Source organism: Gigantopelta aegis, chromosome 5 (assembly GCF_016097555.1).
Source record: "Gigantopelta aegis isolate Gae_Host chromosome 5, Gae_host_genome, whole genome shotgun sequence".
In the NCBI taxonomy this organism is placed as follows: Eukaryota; Metazoa; Mollusca; class Gastropoda; order Neomphalida; family Peltospiridae; genus Gigantopelta; species Gigantopelta aegis.
In genome coordinates, this window is record NC_054703.1 from 3346251 (window position 1) to 3369476 (window position 23226).

Here is a 23226-nt window from a genome sequence, read left to right on the forward strand (position 1 = left end):
CCCACCCACCCCCCTCCCAAAATGCAACAAAAAAAAAAAAAAAAAAAAAATCACCTTCGCAACAATGTGCAATACAGAGTATGGTAAAGTACATAATCAATGACACCGACCCCCCCCCCCATAAAAATGCAACCCCCCAATAATATCTTCCAACAAAGAACACCAAATTAAAATGTATCGTACCATAAGTTGTTTTTCTTAAGCTGCTTTAACAATTGAAATACAATTTAGCTTGTGACTTTGTAAGTTTGTGTTCCTAGAATATAGAACAAGTCCAAATTTGGGGTGTTTGTTAAATCATTCGTTTATTTTTAAAAGTCCAAATTCTATAAGAAAACTGTATCCTGGATCATCTTTCTATGGGGTCCATATTTGCATAACACTTGCACTAATTATATCAAATGGTGTAAACTAACAAATAAAGATATATGTATACATTGTATAATGATAAATATACATGCAGTTTACAAACAACAACTTTCTACAAATCTTTTTGATAAAAAAATACACATAAAGAGTTGCATTAAAAACAATAGTCCACTAAATTCGAAATGCTAATAAGCTAATTTGTATTAAAACAAATGAAAAAACTATTTATATATATATAAGAAAAACAGAAATATGGTATAAAAATATAGTTCTTTTCACTGTTATTTGAGTATAAAAATTTGAGTAAAAGCATATTGAGCACAAAGTAGTGAGCAGCTGGCAGGAATTGATCCTGGGATCTTGAGTATTGTAAATCACATTCTGCTAACAAGGTTAAGGTCAGATGTGCTCAGCGAATTGGCAGGGTTGGGTCACAACGGGACACTTTTACCTGGAAAACAAAACAAAAAAATTCACACATTATATTATAACAAATATCCTATGGACATTTCGTTTAATTAATTGTTTACAATAAACTTGTTGATTTGGTAAATAAAAAAATAATTTATTATATCCTACCGCTGGCACCACTGATCCCACCACTGCCACCAGGAAAACCACATATTTAAATAGATTTGGTATTGTAATAATAAAATTTATGTTCCTTCTGCTCAATAAACTGGATAAATGTTTGAGCAAATATAATCATGAATTTATGTCAGTATATTTGTTCTTGTATAATTAGTATGCACTTATAGCCTTACATACTAAATGAGAGCGAGAGAGAGAGAGAGAGAGAGAGAGAGAGAGAGAGAGAGAGAGAGAGAGAGAGAGAGAGAGAGAGAGAGAGAGAGAGAGAGAGAGAGAGAGAGAGAGAGAGAGAGAGAGTGAGAGAGAGAGAGAGAGAGAGAGAGAGAGAGCAAAAGAGAAACTGAGACAGAGAGGGGGAGAGAGAGAGAGAGAGAGAGAGAGAGAGAGAGAGAGAGAGAGAAGGAGAGAGAGAGAGAGCAAGAGAGAGAGCAAGAGAGAGAAACTGAGACAGAGAGGAGAGATATATCTACTGATTGACTTCCTGTCCTGGACAGAGGAACTGGACCAAGGCCAACACCTGTGCCCATGACAGGCGTGTGCAACAACAACTTGCTCTGAATGTGCACATAAAACCCAGGACAGTGGGTTAGTTGTTTTTTGGGCTAGTGAGAGAGAAGAGGGTGTAGTGGTCTCACACCTACTCACCGAGTCGTTAACACTCGCTATGAGTTAGAGCCGGTACCGGGCTGCGAACCCAGTACCTACCAGCCTTATGTCTGATGGCTTAACCACGACACAACCGAGGCCGGTCACACTGAATAAGTAAATCGGTCACCATAATTATCTGAACGTGTTCTGTAGACTTAGTCTATTAAGACTTTTAGCACTTCTTGAATATCAATGCATTTTCACAGATACAGTCTTAACATTATGATTTTTTAACATGTTGAAGTTTGTTTTGTTTAATGACACCACTAGAGCCATCGATTAATTAATCATCGGCTATTGGATGTCAAACATTTGGTAATTCTGACTCGTAGTCATCAGAGGAACCCTGCTACATGTTTTCTAATGCAGCAAGTGATCTTTGACATGTATATGCAATTTCTCACAGACAGGAAAACACATACCACAACCTTTGTCCAGTTATGATGCACTGGTTGGAATGAGAAAATTGAGTATCAATGCATTTTCACAGATACAGTCTGAACATTATCATTTTTTAACATGTTGAAGTTTGTTTTGTTTAATGACACCACTAGAGCACATTGATTTATTAACCAGCAGCTATTGGATGTCAAACATTTGGTAATTTTGATGTATAGTCTTAGAGAGAAAACCCGCTACATTTTTCCATTAGTAGCAAGGGATCTTTTATATGCACCTTCCCACATACAGGACAGCACATACCATGATCTTTGATATACTATAAAATTAGAGGGAGGTAACTCTGACTTACATCGTCCAGCTCCCCTCTGAAGCCGAGAGTGGTTGATTCTCGTCCGAAATCCAGGCCACACTGAATGAGGCCAATCTTGGGAGCTACAAAACAAGGTATTGAATATTCATTAAAAAACCAGGATGACACAATTTTTACTATGGCTGTTTGTTAGGTATAGCATGATTACTTTAACACCTGGTCAAGTTTTTCAGAATCTGTGGGTGTGTGTTGAGAGAGAGAGAGAGAGAGGAGAAAGAGAGAAAGAGAGAGAGAGAGAGAGAGAGAGAGAGAGAGAGAGAGAGAGAGAGAGAGAGAGAGAGAGAGAGAGAGAGAGAGTGAAAGAGAGACAGAAAGACAGAGAGACAGACTAAGAGCGACAAAGAGGGAAAGAGAGAGACAGAGTGGGAGAGAGAGAAAGAGAGACAGTGAGAGAGTCCAAGGGAGAGAGAGAGAGAGAGAGAGAGAGAGAGAGAGAGAGAGAGAGAGAGAGAGAGAGAGAGAGAGAGAGAGAGCAAGAGAGAGAGAGAGAGAGACCAAGAGGGAAAGAGAGAGAGAGAGAGACCAAGAGGGAAAGAGAGAGAGGGAGCGAGAAAGATGGAGAAAGACAGGGAGAGAGAGAGAGAGAGAGAGAGAGAGAGAGAGAGAGAGAGAGAGAGAGAGAGAGAGAGAGAGAGAGAGAGAGAGAGAGAGAGAGAGAGAGAGAGAGATTGAGAGAGATGGAGACAGACAGAGATACGTCTGTTTTGCATTAATATATAAGTAATGTCTCATTTCTAATTATCAAAAAATGGCTCTAATAGTGAAATACATGTCTGTTAATCGAATGCTTGTTTTCTCAATATAAAATTCTGAAAATTATAAGGTGGGGGAACATTCAACCTGGCATGAGGCTTGCCAAGTCCCATGGTCAAAATGTTTACCACCGAGGGTGTACTTTTTCTATCCCACATGACCACATACATGTATGATGGAGTCTTTTTCTCTCATTCATTCGGTAAATAAACCATTATTTTACACGCACAGACAAAGATTTGACCATTTTATCATAAATAAACTACACTATCATATTTGCCGTGTTTGTTTCATGTACGAGTTAAATAAAATTTAACACTATAAATTAACACAATATGTTTTTTTTAATGAAAGTTTTAATAAAAAAAATTGTTTTTAAAACTGTGTCTAATGACCTCACGTCACCATCTCACATTAATATGATGTCATATATTACCAACTTTCATTTTAAAACATATCTTGTTAATTTGTAGTGTGGTGAAACAAATGCAGAAAATACGCTAGTGTAGTTTATTTTTTATAAAATGGTCAAATAAGAAGTTACTTTTTCAGCCATCTTTGTTTGTCCGTGTAAAATAATGGTTTATTTATCCAATGAGTAGGATAAAAAGATTCCATCATATGTGGTCAGCAAGCCTCACTCGGGTGTACATTTTTTTATCCCAAATGACCACATATGATGGATGGACCCAGCGAAACAAAGAAGAAAATGTTTTATTTAATGATGCACTCAACACATTTTATTTATGGTTATATGGTGTCAGACATATGGTCAAGGACCACACAGATATTGAGAGAGGAAACGTGCTGTCGCCACTTCATGGGTTACTCTTTTCGATTAGCAGCAAGGGATCTTTTATATGCACCATCCCACAGACAGGGTAGTACATACCACAGCCTTTGATATACCAGTCTTGGTACACTGGCTGGAACGAGAAATAGTCCACCAACGGGGATCGATCCCACACCAACCACGCATCAAGTGAGCGCTGTACCACTGGGCTACCAAATATTGACAGAGGAAACCCGCTGTCGCTACTTTATGAGCTACTCTTTTTGATTAGCAGCAAGGGATCATTTATATGCACCATCCCACAGACAGGGTAGTACATACCACAGCCTTTGATATACCAGTCTTGGTACACTGGCTGGAACAAGAAATAGTCCACCAACGGGGATCGATCCCACACCGACCACGCATCGAGCGAGCACTGTACCACTGGGCTACCCAGCGACACAATATGTTTTGAGAATGTTCAAATTAAACTACTGAAAGCGACTTACCGTAGAGTCGTTCTGCATGTTCCCGGGCTCCTGCTTTGACTCTCACGATAAGGTACTTGCCATCATACACAAACCATACATCCTTCCAGCTGTCTGTCGGGAAATTCTATACAAACAGAAATAAAATTACATTACCTTATATACTCTCCTATGAGGTACTTGCCATCATACACAAACCTTACCTTCTTCCAGATGTCTGTCGGGGAAATTCTATATAGACAGAAATAAAAGTCAAGGTTTTGGCATCAAAATGTTATAATGTTTTTTAGAGTGTGTGTGTGTGGGGGGGGGGGGGGGGGGGGAGAGTCGACTTACAGCAGAGTCAAAAAAAAAAAAAGTAAAAAAACCTGACACAATTTTTATGATGTGAAAATTCCGATCTCTTTAACTAAACAAAGAAACGAACACAAAAAGCAGAGATGTGGATTTACGTGTTAAAAAGAAGCATTCTGAGTGTGTAGCTAAAGTAATACATGTTCCTCTACGGGGCCTGACAAATTTTCATATCTCCTAAAATAAAGGACCATAACTATGTGAAAAATGGGTAAATTGCCATGAAAGTCAAACTTTATCTGTAACAGTGCACGGGAAGGCGAAATACACATTCCAATTTTTTTTCTTCCGGAAAACAAATGTTAGTATCTTCTAAGTTCAAGGGCCATAACTCTGTCAAAAATGGTTAAATCTCCAGGAACATTAAACTTGGTCTGTAACTGTACATGATAAAGCTGTGCACTAAATTTCAGCTCAATATCTTGTGGCATTGGGGGAAAAAAAACACATCTGGAAAACGGTATGTGGACAGACGGATACACAGACAGACAGATGGATGGACAGAAGAAGAGGACAGATATGAAAGCTGTAGTCCCCTCTGGTTGAACTGGTAGGTCTAATGTTTTTTTTGTTTTGTTTAACGACACCACTAGAGCACACTGATTTTAACATCGGCCATTGGATGTCAAACATTTAATAATTTTGACATGCAGTCGTAGAAGCAAGTGATCTTTTATATACACTATTCCACAGACAGGACAGCACACACCACAACCTTTGATATACCAGTCATGGTGCACTGGCTGGAACTATAAATAGCCAAAAGGAGACACCGATCAATCGAGTGCTCAGCCAGATATCGACAGGCAGGGAGAAAATGTTTTATTTAACAACACACTCAACACATTTTATTTACGGTTATATGGCATCAGACATATGGTTAAGGACCATTGAGAGAGGAAACCCACTGTTGCCACTCCATGGGCTACTCTTTTCGATTAGAAGCAAGGGATCTTTTATATGCACCATCCCATAGACAGGATAGCACATACCACAGCCTTTGATACACCTGTCGTGGTGCGCTGGCTGGAACGAGTACCCAGGTATCAAATTACATGTTAAGGAAAGCAAGTCCATGTACAGGTTATATGGGCTTAATACATTAAAGAGACATACCCTAGTTTTTAAACACTAAGGCATATTATTTACTATTAGAGTCGTTTTTGATAACTGAAATCAAACATTACTTATATTTTATTGATTAGATTATCCATTTTCGTACATTCGAAGTGTTTTTGGTCATCCTGGTGTTTTTAACATCACAAAATGCATTTCTCATATTTTTAAAAATGCACGTGCGTCTGAGAAGTAACAGTTATGGAGTCGAGTTTTAGTCCGTTTCCAGAGAATATTTCACCATTTCAAAGTCAGAGACTCATGTTTCACTCAATTGTAACTTTATCCAAATGTGTTACAGGTTTGTAGATTAAGTAAACTTAGTGTTAATTTTCACGGGTTGAAACTAGGGTATGTCCCTTTAATAAACTGTAAACAATAGTTTTATAAAATCCCTTTGCACACAGATATGCTTTGATTAATTCACATCACTGTTCTAGTACTGACTCTTGTACATGTTGTTCCCTATTTCTCGTTCCAGCCCCACCCCCCTATAAAATCCAGGCTACCCCAAAGATGTAGCGAGGGGTGCCACAGGGTCCATTCCGACCCCCCCCCCCAATAAACCCTTTTTTTATTTTTATTTTTACTGTATTAAATTTTATAAAGTCACACACACACACACACACACACACACACACACACACACACTGTGGGTTGGCCCACCAATATCAAATCCTGGCTACGCCAATGCTCCTTCTCCCCACCTCGCACTGTGTTACAGAATACAGTAGAATCAACATTATGCCCGTGATAAATTAAGAGAAGAAACCCGACACTTACGTCAAGCACCACAGCAACTCGGTTTCTCGATCCATACCAGTTCCTCACATCAACGATGAAAGTGTCCATCTCGAGGGCGAAAATCAACGATGCAGACTTAGCCAACTTGCATTCTGGGGCGAACAGAATTGTCTGTCTGTTCATGACCTGCGCACTTTCTTTGTAGCGGAAAGTCACAGCAATCGGCCTTGCGCGATTTGCAATGTCGGTGATCGCCATGTCGGTGCGAATTCGACTGGCCCCCGAAAATCTTCCAACGCCGTTCGAAATATCGACATTGTCGGCTTTAACATCAATGCCACTTGCAGACGAAAGAGAATTTGGATTACTGAAGTCAATTGTCAGATCGGGGACGCATGCTGAAATAAAACAAAATACTGATCTTACACACACATTGGTGAGAACATCATTCGTTACTTTTAATAACACACATTAATAATACACATACGTGTGATAACAATTTAAAGTTAAAAGTTTGTTTTGTTTAACGAACACAACTAGATCACATTGATTTATTTAATCATTAGCTATTGGAGGAAACCCGCTACATATTTCCATGAGTACTGTTTAAGGGTATTTCACTGTTTCAATGTTTCAATGTTTCACTGTTTCAATGTTGCAGTGTTTCACTTTATGTCTTGTGTAACTTTATCCAAATGTGTTACAGCTTTGTAGATTAACTAAATTTAGTGTTAGTTTTTATGAGTTGAAACCAAGGTCTGTGACTTTAATTTATGGTGGTGTCGTGGTTAGGCCATCTGGCAACAGACTGGTAGGTACTGGGTTCGGATCCCAGACAAGGCATGGGATTTTTAATCCAGATACCGACTCCAAACCCTGAGTGAGTGCTCCGCAAGGCTCAATGGGTAGGTGTAAACCACTTGCACCGACCAGTGATCCATACCTGGTTCAACAAAGGCCATGGTTTATGCTATCCTGCCTGTGGGAAGCGCAAATAAAAGATCCCTTGCTGCTAATCGGAAGAGTAGCCCATGTAATGGCGACAGCAGGTTTCCTCTCAAAATCTGTGTGGTCCTTAACCATATGTCTGACGCCATATAGCCGTAAATAAAATGTGTTGAGTGCATCGTTAAATAAAACATTTCTTTCTTTCTTTAATTTAGGGCCACAATTTTCATTTCATTTCAACTTATTTTCGTGTTTATATCCATTTAAGGTTCACGCATGCTGTCCTGGGCACACACTTCAGCTATCTGGGCTGTCTGACCAGGACAGTGGATTAGTTGTTAATTGTTAGTGGTAAATTAATGAGAGAGAAGAGTGTGTAGTTGCCTTACACCTACCCACTGAGTTGTTAAAACTTGCTCTGGGTGGGAGCCGGTACCGGGCTGCTATCCCTCTACCTACCAGCCTTATGTCTGATGGCTTAACCACGACACCACATTAAGTTGTTAAAACTCGCTCTGGGTGGGATCCGGTACCGGGCTGCTATCCCTCTACCTACCAGCCTTATGTCTGATGGCTTAACCACGACACCACATTAAGTTGTTAAAACTCGCTCTGGGTGGGATCCGGTACCGGGCTGCTATCCCTCTACCTACCAGCCTTATGTCTGATGGCTTAACCACGACACCACATTAAGTTGTTAAAACTCGCTCTGGGTGGGATCCGGTACCGGGCTGCTATCCCTCTACCTACCAGCCTTATGTCTGATGGCTTAACCACGACACCACATTAAGTTGTTAAAACTCGCTCTGGGTGGGATCCGGTACCGGGCTGCTATCCCTCTACCTACCAGCCTTATGTCTGATGGCTTAACCACGACACCACATTAAGTTGTTAAAACTCGCTCTGGGTGGGATCCGGTACCGGGCTGCTATCCCTCTACCTACCAGCCTTATGTCTGATGGCTTAACCACGACACCACATTAAGTTGTTAAAACTCGCTCTGGGTGGGATCCGGTACCGGGCTGCTATCCCTCTACCTACCAGCCTTATGTCTGATGGCTTAACCACGACACCACATTAAGTTGTTAAAACTCGCTCTGGGTGGGATCCGGTACCGGGCTGCTATCCCTCTACCTACCAGCCTTATGTCTGATGGCTTAACCACGACACCACATTAAGTTGTTAAAACTCGCTCTGGGTGGGATCCGGTACCGGGCTGCTATCCCTCTACCTACCAGCCTTATGTCTGATGGCTTAACCACGACACCACATTAAGTTGTTAAAACTCGCTCTGGGTGGGATCCGGTACCGGGCTGCTATCCCTCTACCTACCAGCCTTATGTCTGATGGCTTAACCACGACACCACATTAAGTTGTTAAAACTCGCTCTGGGTGGGATCCGGTACCGGGCTGCTATCCCTCTACCTACCAGCCTTATGTCTGATGGCTTAACCACGACACCACATTAAGTTGTTAAAACTCGCTCTGGGTGGGATCCGGTACCGGGCTGCTATCCCTCTACCTACCAGCCTTATGTCTGATGGCTTAACCACGACACCACATTAAGTTGTTAAAACTCGCTCTGGGTGGGATCCGGTACCGGGCTGCTATCCCTCTACCTACCAGCCTTATGTCTGATGGCTTAACCACGACACCACATTAAGTTGTTAAAACTCGCTCTGGGTGGGATCCGGTACCGGGCTGCTATCCCTCTACCTACCAGCCTTATGTCTGATGGCTTAACCACGACACCACATTAAGTTGTTAAAACTCGCTCTGGGTGGGATCCGGTACCGGGCTGCTATCCCTCTACCTACCAGCCTTATGTCCGATGGCTTAACCACGACACCACCGAGGCCACATTAAGTTGTTAAAACTCACTCTGGGTGGTATCCGGTACCGAGCTGCAAACCCTGTACCTACCAGCCTTATGTCCGATGGCTTAACCATGACACCAACGAGGCCACATTAAGTTGTTAAAACTCACTCTGGGTGGGATCCGGTACCGAGCTGCGAACCCTGTACCTACCAGCCTTATGTCCGATGGCTTAACCACGACACCACCGCTCGAGGCCACATCAAGTTGTTAAAACTCACTCTGGGTGGGATCCGGTACCGAGCTGCAAACCCTGTACCTACCAGCCTTATGTCCGATGGCTTAACCATGACACCAACGAGGCCACATTAAGTTGTTAAAACTCGCTCTGGGTGGGATCCGGTACCGAGCTGCAAACCCTGTACCTACCAGCCTTATGTCCGATGGCTTAACCATGACACCACCGAGGCCACATTAAGTTGTTAAAACTCGCTCTGGGTGGGATCCGGTACCGGGCTGCGAACCCTGTACCTACCAGCCTTATGTCCGATGGCTTAACCACGACACCACCGCTCGAGGCCACATCAAGTTGTTAAAACTCACTCTGGGTGGGAGCCGGTACCGAGCTGCGAACCCTGTACCTACCAGCCTTATGTCCGATGGCTTAACCATGACACCAACGAGGCCACATTAAGTTGTTAAAACTCGCTCTGGGTGGGATCCGGTACCGAGCTGCGAACCCTGTACCTACCAGCCTTATGTCCGATGGCTTAACCACGACACCACCGCTCGAGGCCACATTAAGTTGTTAAAACTCACTCTGGGTGGGAGCCGGTACCGAGCTGCAAACCCTGTACCTACCAGCCTTATGTCCGATGGCTTAACCATGACACCAACGAGGCCACATTAAGTTGTTAAAACTCACTCTGGGTGGGATCCGGTACCGAGCTGCAAACCCTGTACCTACCAGCCTTATGTCCGATGGCTTAACCATGACACCAACGAGGCCACATTAAGTTGTTAAAACTCACTCTGGGTGGGATCCGGTACCGAGCTGCAAACCCTGTACCTACCAGCCTTATGTCCGATGGCTTAACCATGACACCAACGAGGCCACATTAAGTTGTTAAAACTCACTCTGGGTGGGATCCGGTACCGAGCTGCAAACCCTGTACCTACCAGCCTTATGTCCGATGGCTTAACCATGACACCAACGAGGCCACATTAAGTTGTTAAAACTCACTCTGGGTGGGATCCGGTACCGAGCTGCAAACCCTGTACCTACCAGCCTTATGTCCGATGGCTTAACCATGACACCAACGAGGCCACATTAAGTTGTTAAAACTCACTCTGGGTGGGATCCGGTACCGAGCTGCAAACCCTGTACCTACCAGCCTTATGTCCGATGGCTTAACCATGACACCAACGAGGCCACATTAAGTTGTTAAAACTCACTCTGGGTGGGATCCGGTACCGAGCTGCAAACCCTGTACCTACCAGCCTTATGTCCGATGGCTTAACCATGACACCAACGAGGCCACATTAAGTTGTTAAAACTCACTCTGGGTGGGATCCGGTACCGAGCTGTGAACCCTGTACCTACCAGCCTTATGTCCGATGGCTTAACCACGACACCACCGCTCGAGGCCACATTAAGTTGTTAAAACTCACTCTGGGTGGGAGCCGGTACCGAGCTGCAAACCCTGTACCTACCAGCCTTATGTCCGATGGCTTAACCATGACACCAACGAGGCCACATTAAGTTGTTAAAACTCACTCTGGGTGGGATCCGGTACCGAGCTGCAAACCCTGTACCTACCAGCCTTATGTCCGATGGCTTAACCATGACACCAACGAGGCCACATTAAGTTGTTAAAACTCGCTCTGGGTGGGATCCGGTACCGAGCTGCAAACCCTGTACCTACCAGCCTTATGTCCGATGGCTTAACCATGACACCACCGAGGCCACATTAAGTTGTTAAAACTCACTCTGGGTGGGATCCGGTACCGAGCTGCAAACCCTGTACCTACCAGCCTTATGTCCGATGGCTTAACCATGACACCAACGAGGCCACATTAAGTTGTTAAAACTCGCTCTGGGTGGGATCCGGTACCGAGCTGCAAACCCTGTACCTACCAGCCTTATGTCCGATGGCTTAACCATGACACCAACGAGGCCACATTAAGTTGTTAAAACTCGCTCTGGGTGGGATCCGGTACCGAGCTGCAAACCCTGTACCTACCAGCCTTATGTCCGATGGCTTAACCACGACACCACCGAGGCCACATTAAGTTGTTAAAACTCGCTCTGGGTGGGATCCGGTACCGGGCTGCAAACCCTGTACCTACCAGCCTTATGTCCGATGGCTTAACCACGACACCAACGAGGCCACATTAAGTTGTTAAAACTCGCTCTGGGTGGGATCCGGTACCGGGCTGCGAACCCTGTACCTACCAGCCTTATGTCCGATGGCTTAACCACGACACCACCGCTCGAGGCCACATTAAGTTGTTAAAACTCACTCTGGGTGGGACCCGGTACCGGGCTGCGAACCCTGTACCTACCAGCCTGTAGTCTAATGGCTTAACCACGACACCACCGAGGCCACAATAAGTTTTTAAAACTCGCTCCGGGTGGGAGCCAGTACCGGGCTGCGAACCCTGTACCTACCAGCCTGTAGTCCGATTGCCTAACCACGATACCGGTTAGGGCCACATTTATTTTCAGGATCTACAGAACTAGCTATCGTACCTGTGGTAGTTGCTGTTGAGCATTCGCAGCCGATGACGTCATAGTAGAGGCTGGTTCTTAGGCAGCTTGCAGGATACCAGCCGATTTCACCTGTCGTACTTTCAAACATGTTGGTATCATTCCACATGGGACGTTTCTGGCATACACCTGTAGAAATAAAAAAAAAGTGAAATGTAATACATTATTTTATTATCCACATAGTTCAAAATATTCAGGGAAATATAATCAGTATGACCCATGTGTGTCGTAAAAATTCACGTGCACCACGCATGGGTGTACATGGGGGGGGGGGGGGGGGGTTCGATGGTTTCGACCAAACCCCCCCCTGAAATCGCTTTTTTTATAATTTAATATATCTGACATTATTATATTTACTCAACATAGAAATATATGCCCAATATCTCTGCAATCTATTTTGGAACCCCCCTTTTCAAACTCCTATGTATTGGAACCCCCCTTTTCAAAATCCTATGTACGCCCATGCCACGAATGATGTAATTTTGTGAATCAACGTCATAACTTAATGTGGCTTCCTCTGTATAAACACTTATAATTTTGGAAAATGACGTCATTTCATCCTCTCTTTTTAGTTTTGACATGGTCCTAGCTTGTTATTCATAAAAATAATATTTTGGATAATGTGGACAATAAAGAAATTATTACACTTGCTTGTGAATCATACTGATTTTATGAAACTCGTGTCAGGATTCATGTATTAGGCCTACCATCACTCTCCCTCGGGTAATACAATAATCCTGACACTCGTTTCGTAAAATCAGTACGACACACAAGCTTATATAATAATCTCTCTATATTTTGTTCAATGCACAATAGCATTTCCAACAAAATATACTGCAATATTATTACACTGTAGCTGAAATTGGTTGACAATTAACAGTTGCTAATTTAAGTGATGTTTATTTCATCTGCACATGGAAATTCTGCTTTGCCAAGTAACACGGTTTCACTACTCAACACCCCTCAGAACAATAGGTGTGAACTTTGGAAAAGCTGTGTGCAACAAACTGCAATGTGAATATTAGTAGCTAGAAATAGCATCAATAAACACAACCACAGATTTGTAACAATGCAAAATTAAAATTATTGAGTTTTATAACATTTATACTGTTATTTTATTTATTATTATTTTAAAATACATGTATAAACAAATGAAATGCATACATATATCGACATTCAGACAGTGTTCTGCAGTTCAGAGTAAGATAAACTGTCCGCAAGGCATTTGTAAAGTTTACTGTTGGTAAAAATCTAAAACTGTGCCATATACATATCTTCTTCATTGCAGATGGTTGGACACTTGTTAAAACTCTGCCGTACATACCTTCTTCATTGCAGATGGTTGGACACTTGTTAAAACTCTGCCGTACATACCTTCTTCACTGCAGATGGTTGGACACTTGTTAAAACTCTGCCGTACATACCTTCTTCACTGCAGATGGTTGGACACTTGTTAAAACTCTGCCGTACATACCTTCTTCATTGCAGATGGTTGGACACTTGTTAAAACTCTGCCGTACATACCTTCTTCATTGCAGATGGTTGGACACTTGTTAAAACTCTGCCGTACATACCTTCTTCACTGCAGATGGTTGGACACTTGTTAAAACTCTGCCGTACATACCTTCTTCACTGCAGATGGTTGGACACTTGTTAAAACTCTGCCGTACATACCTTCTTCACTGCAGATGGTTGGACACTTGTTAAAACTCTGCCGTACATACCTTCTTCACTGCAGATGGTTGGACACTTGTTAAAACTCTGCCGTACATACCTTCTTCATTGCAGATGGTTGGACACTTGTTAAAACTCTGCCGTACATACCTTCTTCATTGCAGATGGTTGGACACTTGTTAAATGTCTGCCGTACATACCTTCTTCATTGCAGATGGTTGGACACTTGTTAAAACTCTGCCGTACATACCTTCTTCATTGCAGATGGTTGGACACTTGTTAAATGTCTGCCGTACATACCTTCTTCATTGCAGATGGTTGGACACTTGTTAAAACTCTGCCGTACATACCTTTTTCATTGCAGATGGTTGGACACTTGTCTCTACAGGTGAAGTCCACTTGGCATCCTCGGTTATGGACGTAGGCGAATCCTGAAGGACAGCAACTAGCTTCAGATTTTCCATCGTTACACTGCCAGTAGGCACGGCAACTGCCTTCATAGTTGTAGGTCGAAATATCAGTGTCTTTGCATTTTTCTGCAACAAAAAAATTTGAAGTTTTAACTTTCCAGCTGCCTAATTCTTAGTTGTAGGTCGAAATGTCAGTGTCTTTGCATTTTTCTGCAACAAAGAAATTTAAAGTTTTAACTTTCCAGCTGCCTAATTCTTAGTTGTAGGTCGAAATGTCAGTGTCTTTGCATTTTTCTGCAACAAAAGAAATTTAAAGTTTTGACTTTGCAGCTGCCTTCATACATGTAGTTATAGGTCGAAATATCAGTGTCTTTGCATTTTTCTGCAACAAAAGAAATTTAAAGTTTTAACTTTCCAGCTGCCTTCATAGTTGTAGGTCGAAATACCAGTGTCTTTACATTTTTCTGCAACAAAGAAATTTAAAGTTTTAACTTTCCAGCTGCCTTCATAGTTGTAGGTCGAAATATCAGTGTCTTTGCATTTTTCTGCAACAAAAGAAATTTAAAGTTTTAACTTTCCAGCTGCCTTCATAGTTGTAGGTCGAAATACCAGTGTCTTTACATTTTTCTGCAACAAAGAAATTTAAAGTTTTAACTTTCCAGCTGCCTTCATAGTTGTAGGTCGAAATATCAGTGTCTTTGCATTTTTCTGCAACAAAAGAAATTTAAAGTTTTAACTTTCCAGCTGCCTTCATAGTTGTAGGTCGAAATACCAGTGTCTTTACATTTTTCTGCAACAAAGAAATTTAAAGTTTTAACTTTCCAGCTGCCTAATTCTTAGTTGTAGGTCGAAATGTCAGTGTCTTTGCATTTTTCTGCAACAAAAGAAATTTAAAGTTTTGATTTTCCAGCTGCCTTCATAGTTGTAGGTCGAAATGTCAGTGTCCTTGCATTTTTCTACAACAAAAGAAATTTAAAGTTTTGACTTTGCAGCTGCCTTCATACATGTAGTTATAGGTCGAAATATCAGTGTCTTTGCATTTTTCTGCAACAAAGAAATTTAAAGTTTTGACTTTCCATCTGTACACTGTCATCTGGCATGACAGCTACCTTCATAATTGTAAGGTTGAAAAGTAGATATTTGTGCAGAAAGTGCACAGTCCTAATAATACTTATCCTTTTCAAATTTTTTATAATTCTCCCTGATACAAGCTGATCAGTTGGTGTAAACAGATTACAGTATATAACCGATGATCGATTATGAAATTTCAACTGATTTCCACCACAAGTGTACATCTCAGGCAAGTAATCTAACCAGATGTCAGGGCCGTAGCTAGTGGGGGGGGGGGGGGCAAGGGGGGCAGTTGCCCCCCATGAAAAAAATCCGGAAAGCATTATAGAAACTTAAAGAAAATTCTCTTCTTAACTGTTTAAGGAGTTTTAGACTATTAATTACTCAGTTGCCCCCCCCCCCCCCCACAAAAAATCCTAGCTATGGCCCTGGATGTCCTCCAGAACCCCAAGTGTAATAATATGTAAATGAGTGAATTTTAACAAACTGTAATAATATGCAAATGAATGAATACTTTACCAATTGTAACGATATGCAAATGAGTGAATAGTTTACCAACTATAATAATGTGTAAATGAGTGAATTTGAACAAACTGTAATATGCAAATGAGTGAATACTTTACCAACTGTAATAATATGGAAATGAGTGAATTTTAACAAACTAATGATATGCAAATGAGTGAATACTTTACCAATTGTAATGATATGCAAATGAGTGAAAACTTTACCAACTGTAATAATATGCAAATGAGTAAATACTTAAAGTAATGGTAACCAATTGTAATATGCAAATGAGTGAATAATTTACCAATTGTAATAATATGCAAATGTGTGAATATACATTACCAATTGTAATGCAAATGAGTGAATACTTTACCATCTATAATAATATGGAAATGAGTGAATTTTAACAAACTGTAATGGTATGCAAATGAGTGAATATTTTACCAATTGGACAATCCACATCACAGGATGGTTCGCATTTACGGACTTTCTGGTTCCAGTATTTGTCGAATGGGCAAGTCTTGATCACACCGATAGTGTAGCCGTTATTTCTGTAGTAGCACAGTACATATTTGTGGCAGTCTGTTGGGTGCAGTCTGTATCCCACACCGTTGAATATTGTAGCACCATCACACAAACCTGAGATAAAATAAATGTATAGTGAAACCTTGCAAAACCGGACACTCTGTAAACCAGAATTCATTCAAAACATCTGTCCCAGGTCCGGTCTCTGGCCATGCCATCCATCCATCTACCCACCAACCTATCCACCCAAAACATACCCACCTATCCATCCATCCACCCACCCACCAACCCATCCACCCAAAACTTACCCACCCATTCATCAACCCATCCACCCAAAACGTACCCACCCATCCATCCACCCACCAACCCATCCACCCAAAACTTACCCACCCATTCATCAACCCATCCACCCAAAACTTACCCACCCATCCATCCACCCACCAACCCATCCACCCAAAACTTACCCACTCATCCATCCATCTACCCACCAACCAATCCACCCAAAACTTACCCACCCATCCATCCACCCAAAACCTACCCACCCATTCATCAACCCATCCACCCAAAACTTACCCACCTATCCATCCACCCACCAACCCATCCACCCAAAACTTACCCACTCATCCATCCATCTACCCACCAACCCATCCACCTAAAACTTACCCACCCATCCATCCATTCATCCACTCACTCAAAACATACCCATCCATGCATTTATCCACCCACCCACCCATCCATCCATCCACCCAAAACTTACCCACCCATCCATCAACCCATCCACCCAAAACTTACCCACCCATCCATCCATTCATCCACTCACCCAAAACATACCCATCCATGCATTTATCCATCCATCCATCTGCCCACGCACCCATTCATCCATCCACCTACCCACCCACCCATCCATCCATGCACCCACCCAAAACTCACCCACCCATGCATCTAATGATCTATCCATCCATCCATCCATCCACCTAACCACCCACCCACCCACCCTTCCATCCATCCATCCATCCATCCATCCATCCACCCACCCACCCACCCACCCATCCATCCATCCATCCATCCATCCTTCCATCCATCCATACATCTACCTACCCACCCATACATCCACCCCCCCACCCCATCCATCCTATCCATTCACGATACCACCCAACTATCCGTTCACCTCCCCATCCATCCATTCATATATTTATTAATTTCACTGATGAAAATTTGATAAAATGTTTAAAGTCAGATACATATCAATTAACCTGTATGTTCAAAATCAATAACATTTCTTACAAGACACCCCCACCCCATCCAGTTTTATACATGCATTTATCCACCCACCCACCCATCCATCCATCCACCCAAAACTTACCCACCCATCCATCAACCCATCCACCCAAAACTTACCCACCCATCCATCCATTCATCCACTCACCCAAAACATACCCATCCATGCATTTATCCATCCATCCATCTGCCCACGCACCCATTCATCCATCCACCTACCCACCCACCCATCCATCCATGCACCCACCCAAAACTCACCCACCCATGCATCTAATGATCTATCCAGCCATCCATCCATCCATCCACCTAACCACCCAATCACCCACCCATCCATCCATCCTATTCCACCCATCCATCCTTCCATCCATCCATCCAATTATTCATCCATCCATCCACCTGACCACCCAATCACCCACCCATCCATCCATCCTATTCCACCCATCCATCCTTCCATCCATCCATCCATCCATCCACCTAACCACCCAATCACCCACCCATCCATCCATCCTATTCCACCCATCCATCCATCCACCCTTCCATCCATCCACCCTTCCATCCATCCACCCTTCCATCCATCCATCCATCCATCCATCCACCCACCCTTCCATTCATCCATCCATCCATCCCATCCATCCATCCATCCATCCTTCCATCCATCCTTCTACCTACCCACCCATACATCCACCCCCACCCCATCCATCCTATCCATTCACCATACCACCCACCTATCCGTTCACCTCCCCACCCATCCATCCATTCATATATTTATTAATTTCACTGATGAAAATTTAATAAAATGTTTAAAGTCAGTTACATATCAATTAACCTGTATGTTCAAAATCAATAACATTTCTTACAAGACACCCCCCCACCCCCACCCAGTTTTATACATAAAGCTATATGACAAATTATACTTACCAAGTTGACGTGCTGAAAAATGAAAGATTGTAAAAAACATTAATGTTTGTTTTAAGTTATGTTTGTTTATACACATAACACAATTATCCCATACAATGTATTGTAAATTGCATGACATTTGTAACAAACTCTTGCAGTCTACACTATGTAAAAAGGCTGTAGTACTAGTGTTAAAATAATGCAATGGGTATTTCACTGATATTTTCTTATAGAAATGTCATATCATATAAAATAGGCATGTGGACAAATGAGTAATTGGTAATAACTGTTACTGAAAGACGATTTGGTCTAAATCAGAAAAAAAAAAAGAAAGAAATAAAATGTGTTTAAAACCCCCCCCCCCCCCCCCACACACACAAAAAAAAAAAAAAACTTGATTTTTTTTCATAATAAAACTACATTTTTTAAACATTAACTTTTTTCCTGAATATGATCTCAGCTGTTCATGAATGTAGTTAATAATTTGTTCTCAGCCATTCATGAACACGGTTGAGAATGTGTTCTTAGCCATTCATGAACACAGTTGAGAATGTGTTCTCAGCCATTCATGAACACAGCTGATAATGTGTTCTCAGTCATTCATGAACACAGTTGAGAACATGTTCTCAGCCATTCATGAACACAGTTGAGAATCTGTTCTCAGCCATTCATGAACACAGTTGAGAATCTGTTCTCAGCCATTCATGAACACAGTTGAGAATGTGTTCTCAGCCATTCATGAACACAGCTGATAATGTGTTCTCAGCCATTCATGATCATGAACACAGTTGAGAACATGTTCTCAGCCATTCATGAACACAGTTGATAATGTGTTCTGTCATTCATGAACACAGTTGAGAATGTGTCCTTAGCCATTCATAAACACAGTTGAGAATGTGTTCTCAGTCATTAATGTTCTCAACCATTCATGAACACATTTTAGAATGTTTTTTCAGTCATTCATGAACACAGTTGAGAATCTGTTGTCAGCCATTCATGAACACAGTTGAGAACATGTTCTCAGCCATTCACAAACACAGTTGAGAATGTGTTCTCAGTCATTACTGTTCTCAACCATTCACAAATACATTTGAGAATGTCCATTCATGAACACGGTTGAGAAACATATGTCCTCAACTGTTCATGAACACAGTTTCTAATACATGGGCAGACCAGGTTAACCAAGACGATCTCACTAAGTACTTACGACAAGGACCCTTAGTACAGGACTCCGTTACAAACGTGGTCGGTCCAATTCCGTTTACGACCGCGCAGTCTCGTCCATTGTTCTGAGGGACTGGGCTGTCACAGGCTCGATTGAGTTGTGTCGTCATGATACCTTTACCGCATGTCACAGAGCAGGCACCTGGAGGCGATTTCTTCCACTGACCCCATTGACCATCCACTATAAAAAGCAATTTAAGTTAAAGTCTGTTTTGCAGGCATTGAAATAAATAAGCAATGTTGTGTCTGGTAACCCACATACAGGTTACCACAAAATACAGACCACGGGCCTAATTCACTAAACTCTCGTAACTTTGTGATCTCGCAGTCCAGTGCTAAGAGAATTGCAAAGAGGATGCTTTGTTGTCTAACAAAGCCTAAGAGAGCTTTGTGAATTAGACCCCTGGTGCTTATAAATTTTTTATAGAGTCTAGACTTGAGACTCTAATATAACTAGAGTCTGAGACACTCATGTGATGTCATGACAACGCCATACAAGTTGTATGTGTGTGACGTCATTAGAGATCGAGTCTGGACTCCAAACATTTTATAGGCATGGACCCAGCTAAGGACCCGTTCCACGAAGCGATGTTACAGTGCTAAGATTTGTTTGGGTACCAGTGATTTCAATGGTCACAAATTTGTACGACATGTGACAGATAGCCCTTCTTGTACTTGTGGGCACCCAGTTGAAGATGCTGAATTTGTTTTATGTTTTTGTCCAACATATGCTGCAGCTCGCAATACCCATTTAAGGAACTATTATAATCTCAAGTGTCATATTTTACTATTTGGAGATTCTAATTTAAGTGTCCAAGATACATGTAATATTTCTATATTTAAATCTGTTCAGAATTTTCTTATTAATAGTAATCGTTTTGAGATCAATTAACCATTTAACCATTCGAACTGTTTGCTATTTATTCTTTGTTTTTTCTACACACTCCTCTCTTCTATTTCCCCAGCTATCTGTGTTATCTTTATTGTAATATTGTTCTAGCCATCTTGATGTATAACATGTATATTTGTTAAATGTAGGGAGAGGCCTTAATATAGGCACTTGCCTGTTGGCCGATCCCAAATTTGATTTGCTAATAAATATTGTTTAAACCAAGATCAAATTAAGTGCATATGGTAGCTATATGCATTTATGGTGATCTTAACATTGAGATTGCTTTGTAAAATGGTGCCCTATAAACCCCGTTCCAAGTGTTATACATGTAACTACCTTATGCACTTAAGGAGATCTTAGCACTATAAGATCACTTCGTGGAATGGAATGGGACCCTGGTAACCTATAGGTTAATTACCACACATTTATATTTTCATTATACAATACCCCCCAAATACCCCAACAACAACAGAAATCCAACAACAAAACAAACCCCCTCAAAAAACAAAAAAACAAAAAAAATATATATACAGTGAAACCCCTCAAAATCGGACAGCCATGGCACCAAGGAAAAAGTCCGGTTTTGAGGGGTATCTGGTTTACAGAGGTTACAGTATTGAGGTAAACCATTTGTTGGTTGGTGTTCTCTACTGATATATTAACTAATAAAACTGCCAAAAAAACAGGTACACTTTCGAACTTTCGAATTATTTTAAGTTTATCATCAAGAGATAATTCAACATGGCGGCGTTTCGCTGGACGTTCTGACTTGTCCAAAGTAAATACTAAAATCAAACACTGCATGTTGACATATTTGCCACCAAACCAAGCCAAACAATTTTACTCTTGGTTACTCTTTATTTTCTTAAATAAACTTTGCAAAGATAAAAAACAAAACACCAACAAACAAAAAGGTTCAAACAATTGGAAAAAATTAATTAAATCCTAGTTGCTTTGCCATTCATTGCAGTAATCGTGAGACGTACATGCATGCTGTGAAAAGGAGCTCGATCAAATTCGTATGTTAATCTAACTTGGTAACAATCGAGCTCAGAATAAAGGGAGTACATGTGTTTCCTCCAGTTATTTAAACATCAAAGCTGTTAGTTGATATTTGTCAACTGCACAACAGTGACCTGGAGCATGCACACATGCAATTAGCTCTGCGTACGCAATCACGTTATCGGCTGAGTGGGTATTCAAAGTATAAGTAATGCAGTAAAGATTGACATTGGTCTGACCGTCCGGTTTTCTGAGGTAAAATTTGCATTAAAGGAACACAATGGGACCGGATAATTTTGTCTGGTGCAGTTTAGAGGGGTTTCCGGTTTAGAGGGGGTAAATTTTAGTGTTAAAAGATATGCAAATCACGGGATCATGTAAAACGTCTGGTGTTGAGGGAATTCAGATTTACTGAGGGTGCGGTTTTGAGGGGTTTCACTCTATATATACAGTGAAACCTGTCATAGCGGACACCTGTAATCAGCTGTCACCTGCCTTAAGTGGCCACTTTTCCCCCTCCCAAACAATTTATAATGTAAATGCACCAGTAATAAGCGGTCACCTGTCTAATGCGGCCAGCGGCCACCTAAATCGGATCCCAAATCACCAAAATATCTGTGTTAAGTGGCCACAGTAAATGTTTACTGTTATATAAAAGGGATATTTTAACAACAGCGATAAGGTGCAGCAAATAACTGATCTTCAGACCTTCAGGAATACATGTACCCATTCAGTCCTGACATCTCAACTGTATATCAATTAAGTAAGTATGATTCTAGAATGCATCTAATTGCCTCTGGGCAGACTACGCTTGACATATCTAGATTCACTTACTATGACAATCCACCGCATGAAGTAGGATTTAAATAATTAAATGAAAAAAGAAAACAAACTTGTTGAGAACTGTTAATTTAATACATTTCATTTGCATTTTTTCTGAAGGAGGCGACATGTCAAAAGTTGATTTATAGTCAACTGTGAACCACACATCCATTAATTAGAAGTATAGATGGTAAAACAAGAAGTAACAACAAATGTTTTAAAGACTATATGTGGCAACCTGTAATCAGCAGTCACCTTTCTTAAGCGGCCACTTTTATCTACCCATTTGTGACTGCTTAAGACAGGTTTGACTGTATATATATATACTTACATACATACATACATACATACATACATATATATATATATTCAGTAAAACCTCTCAAAACCACTCTCTCTAAACTGGAATTCCCTCAAAACCAAATATTTTACAGTCCCTTTTTAAAAGTCATTATAGAATTTAACGTCTCTAACCTGGATCCCTCTTAAAACCAGAAATGTTTCTTGGTTTCTAAAGTGTCATGTATAGTGGGCTTTAGACTGTATATAAGACCCCCCCACCCCCCCTAGCCCTAAGGATGATGAGTTTGATTGCGTGTATAGTGGGCTTTAGACTGTATATAAGACCCCCCAGCCCTAAGGATGATGAGTTTGGTTGTGTGTATAGTGGGCTTTAGACTGTATACAAGACCCCCCAGCCCTAAGGATGATGAGTTTGATTGCATGTATAGTGGGCTTTAGACTGTATATAAGACCCCCCAGCCCTAAGGATGATGAGTTTGG

At 41.4% G+C, this 23226-nt stretch overlaps 1 protein-coding gene across 3 annotated transcripts in view; it reads right to left on the reverse strand.

Annotated features, from left to right (window-relative positions):
• Positions 1 to 286: 286 nt before the first annotated feature.
• LOC121373209 (SCO-spondin-like) overlaps positions 287 to 23226 on the reverse strand; it is a 57291-nt gene continuing 34351 nt past the window's right edge. Inside the window, exons 10-18 of one of the 3 annotated variants that reach the window (XM_041499685.1) lie at positions 19711 to 19908; positions 18525 to 18536; positions 16248 to 16442; positions 14169 to 14354; positions 12127 to 12273; positions 6650 to 7008; positions 4418 to 4523; positions 2360 to 2442; positions 287 to 820 (exon numbers count right to left, since the gene is read on the reverse strand). In XM_041499685.1, coding sequence (XP_041355619.1) covers positions 779 to 820; positions 2360 to 2442; positions 4418 to 4523; positions 6650 to 7008; positions 12127 to 12273; positions 14169 to 14354; positions 16248 to 16442; positions 18525 to 18536; positions 19711 to 19908 — 1328 coding nt within the window. In that variant the 3' untranslated portion in view covers positions 287 to 778. Of the gene's footprint in view, positions 821 to 2359; positions 2443 to 4417; positions 4524 to 6649; positions 7009 to 12126; positions 12274 to 14168; positions 14355 to 14739; positions 14937 to 15035; positions 15103 to 16247; positions 16443 to 18524; positions 18537 to 19710; positions 19909 to 23226 lie in introns of those variants that run through there. The other 2 variants (XM_041499686.1, XM_041499687.1) reach the window with 2 other exon arrangements.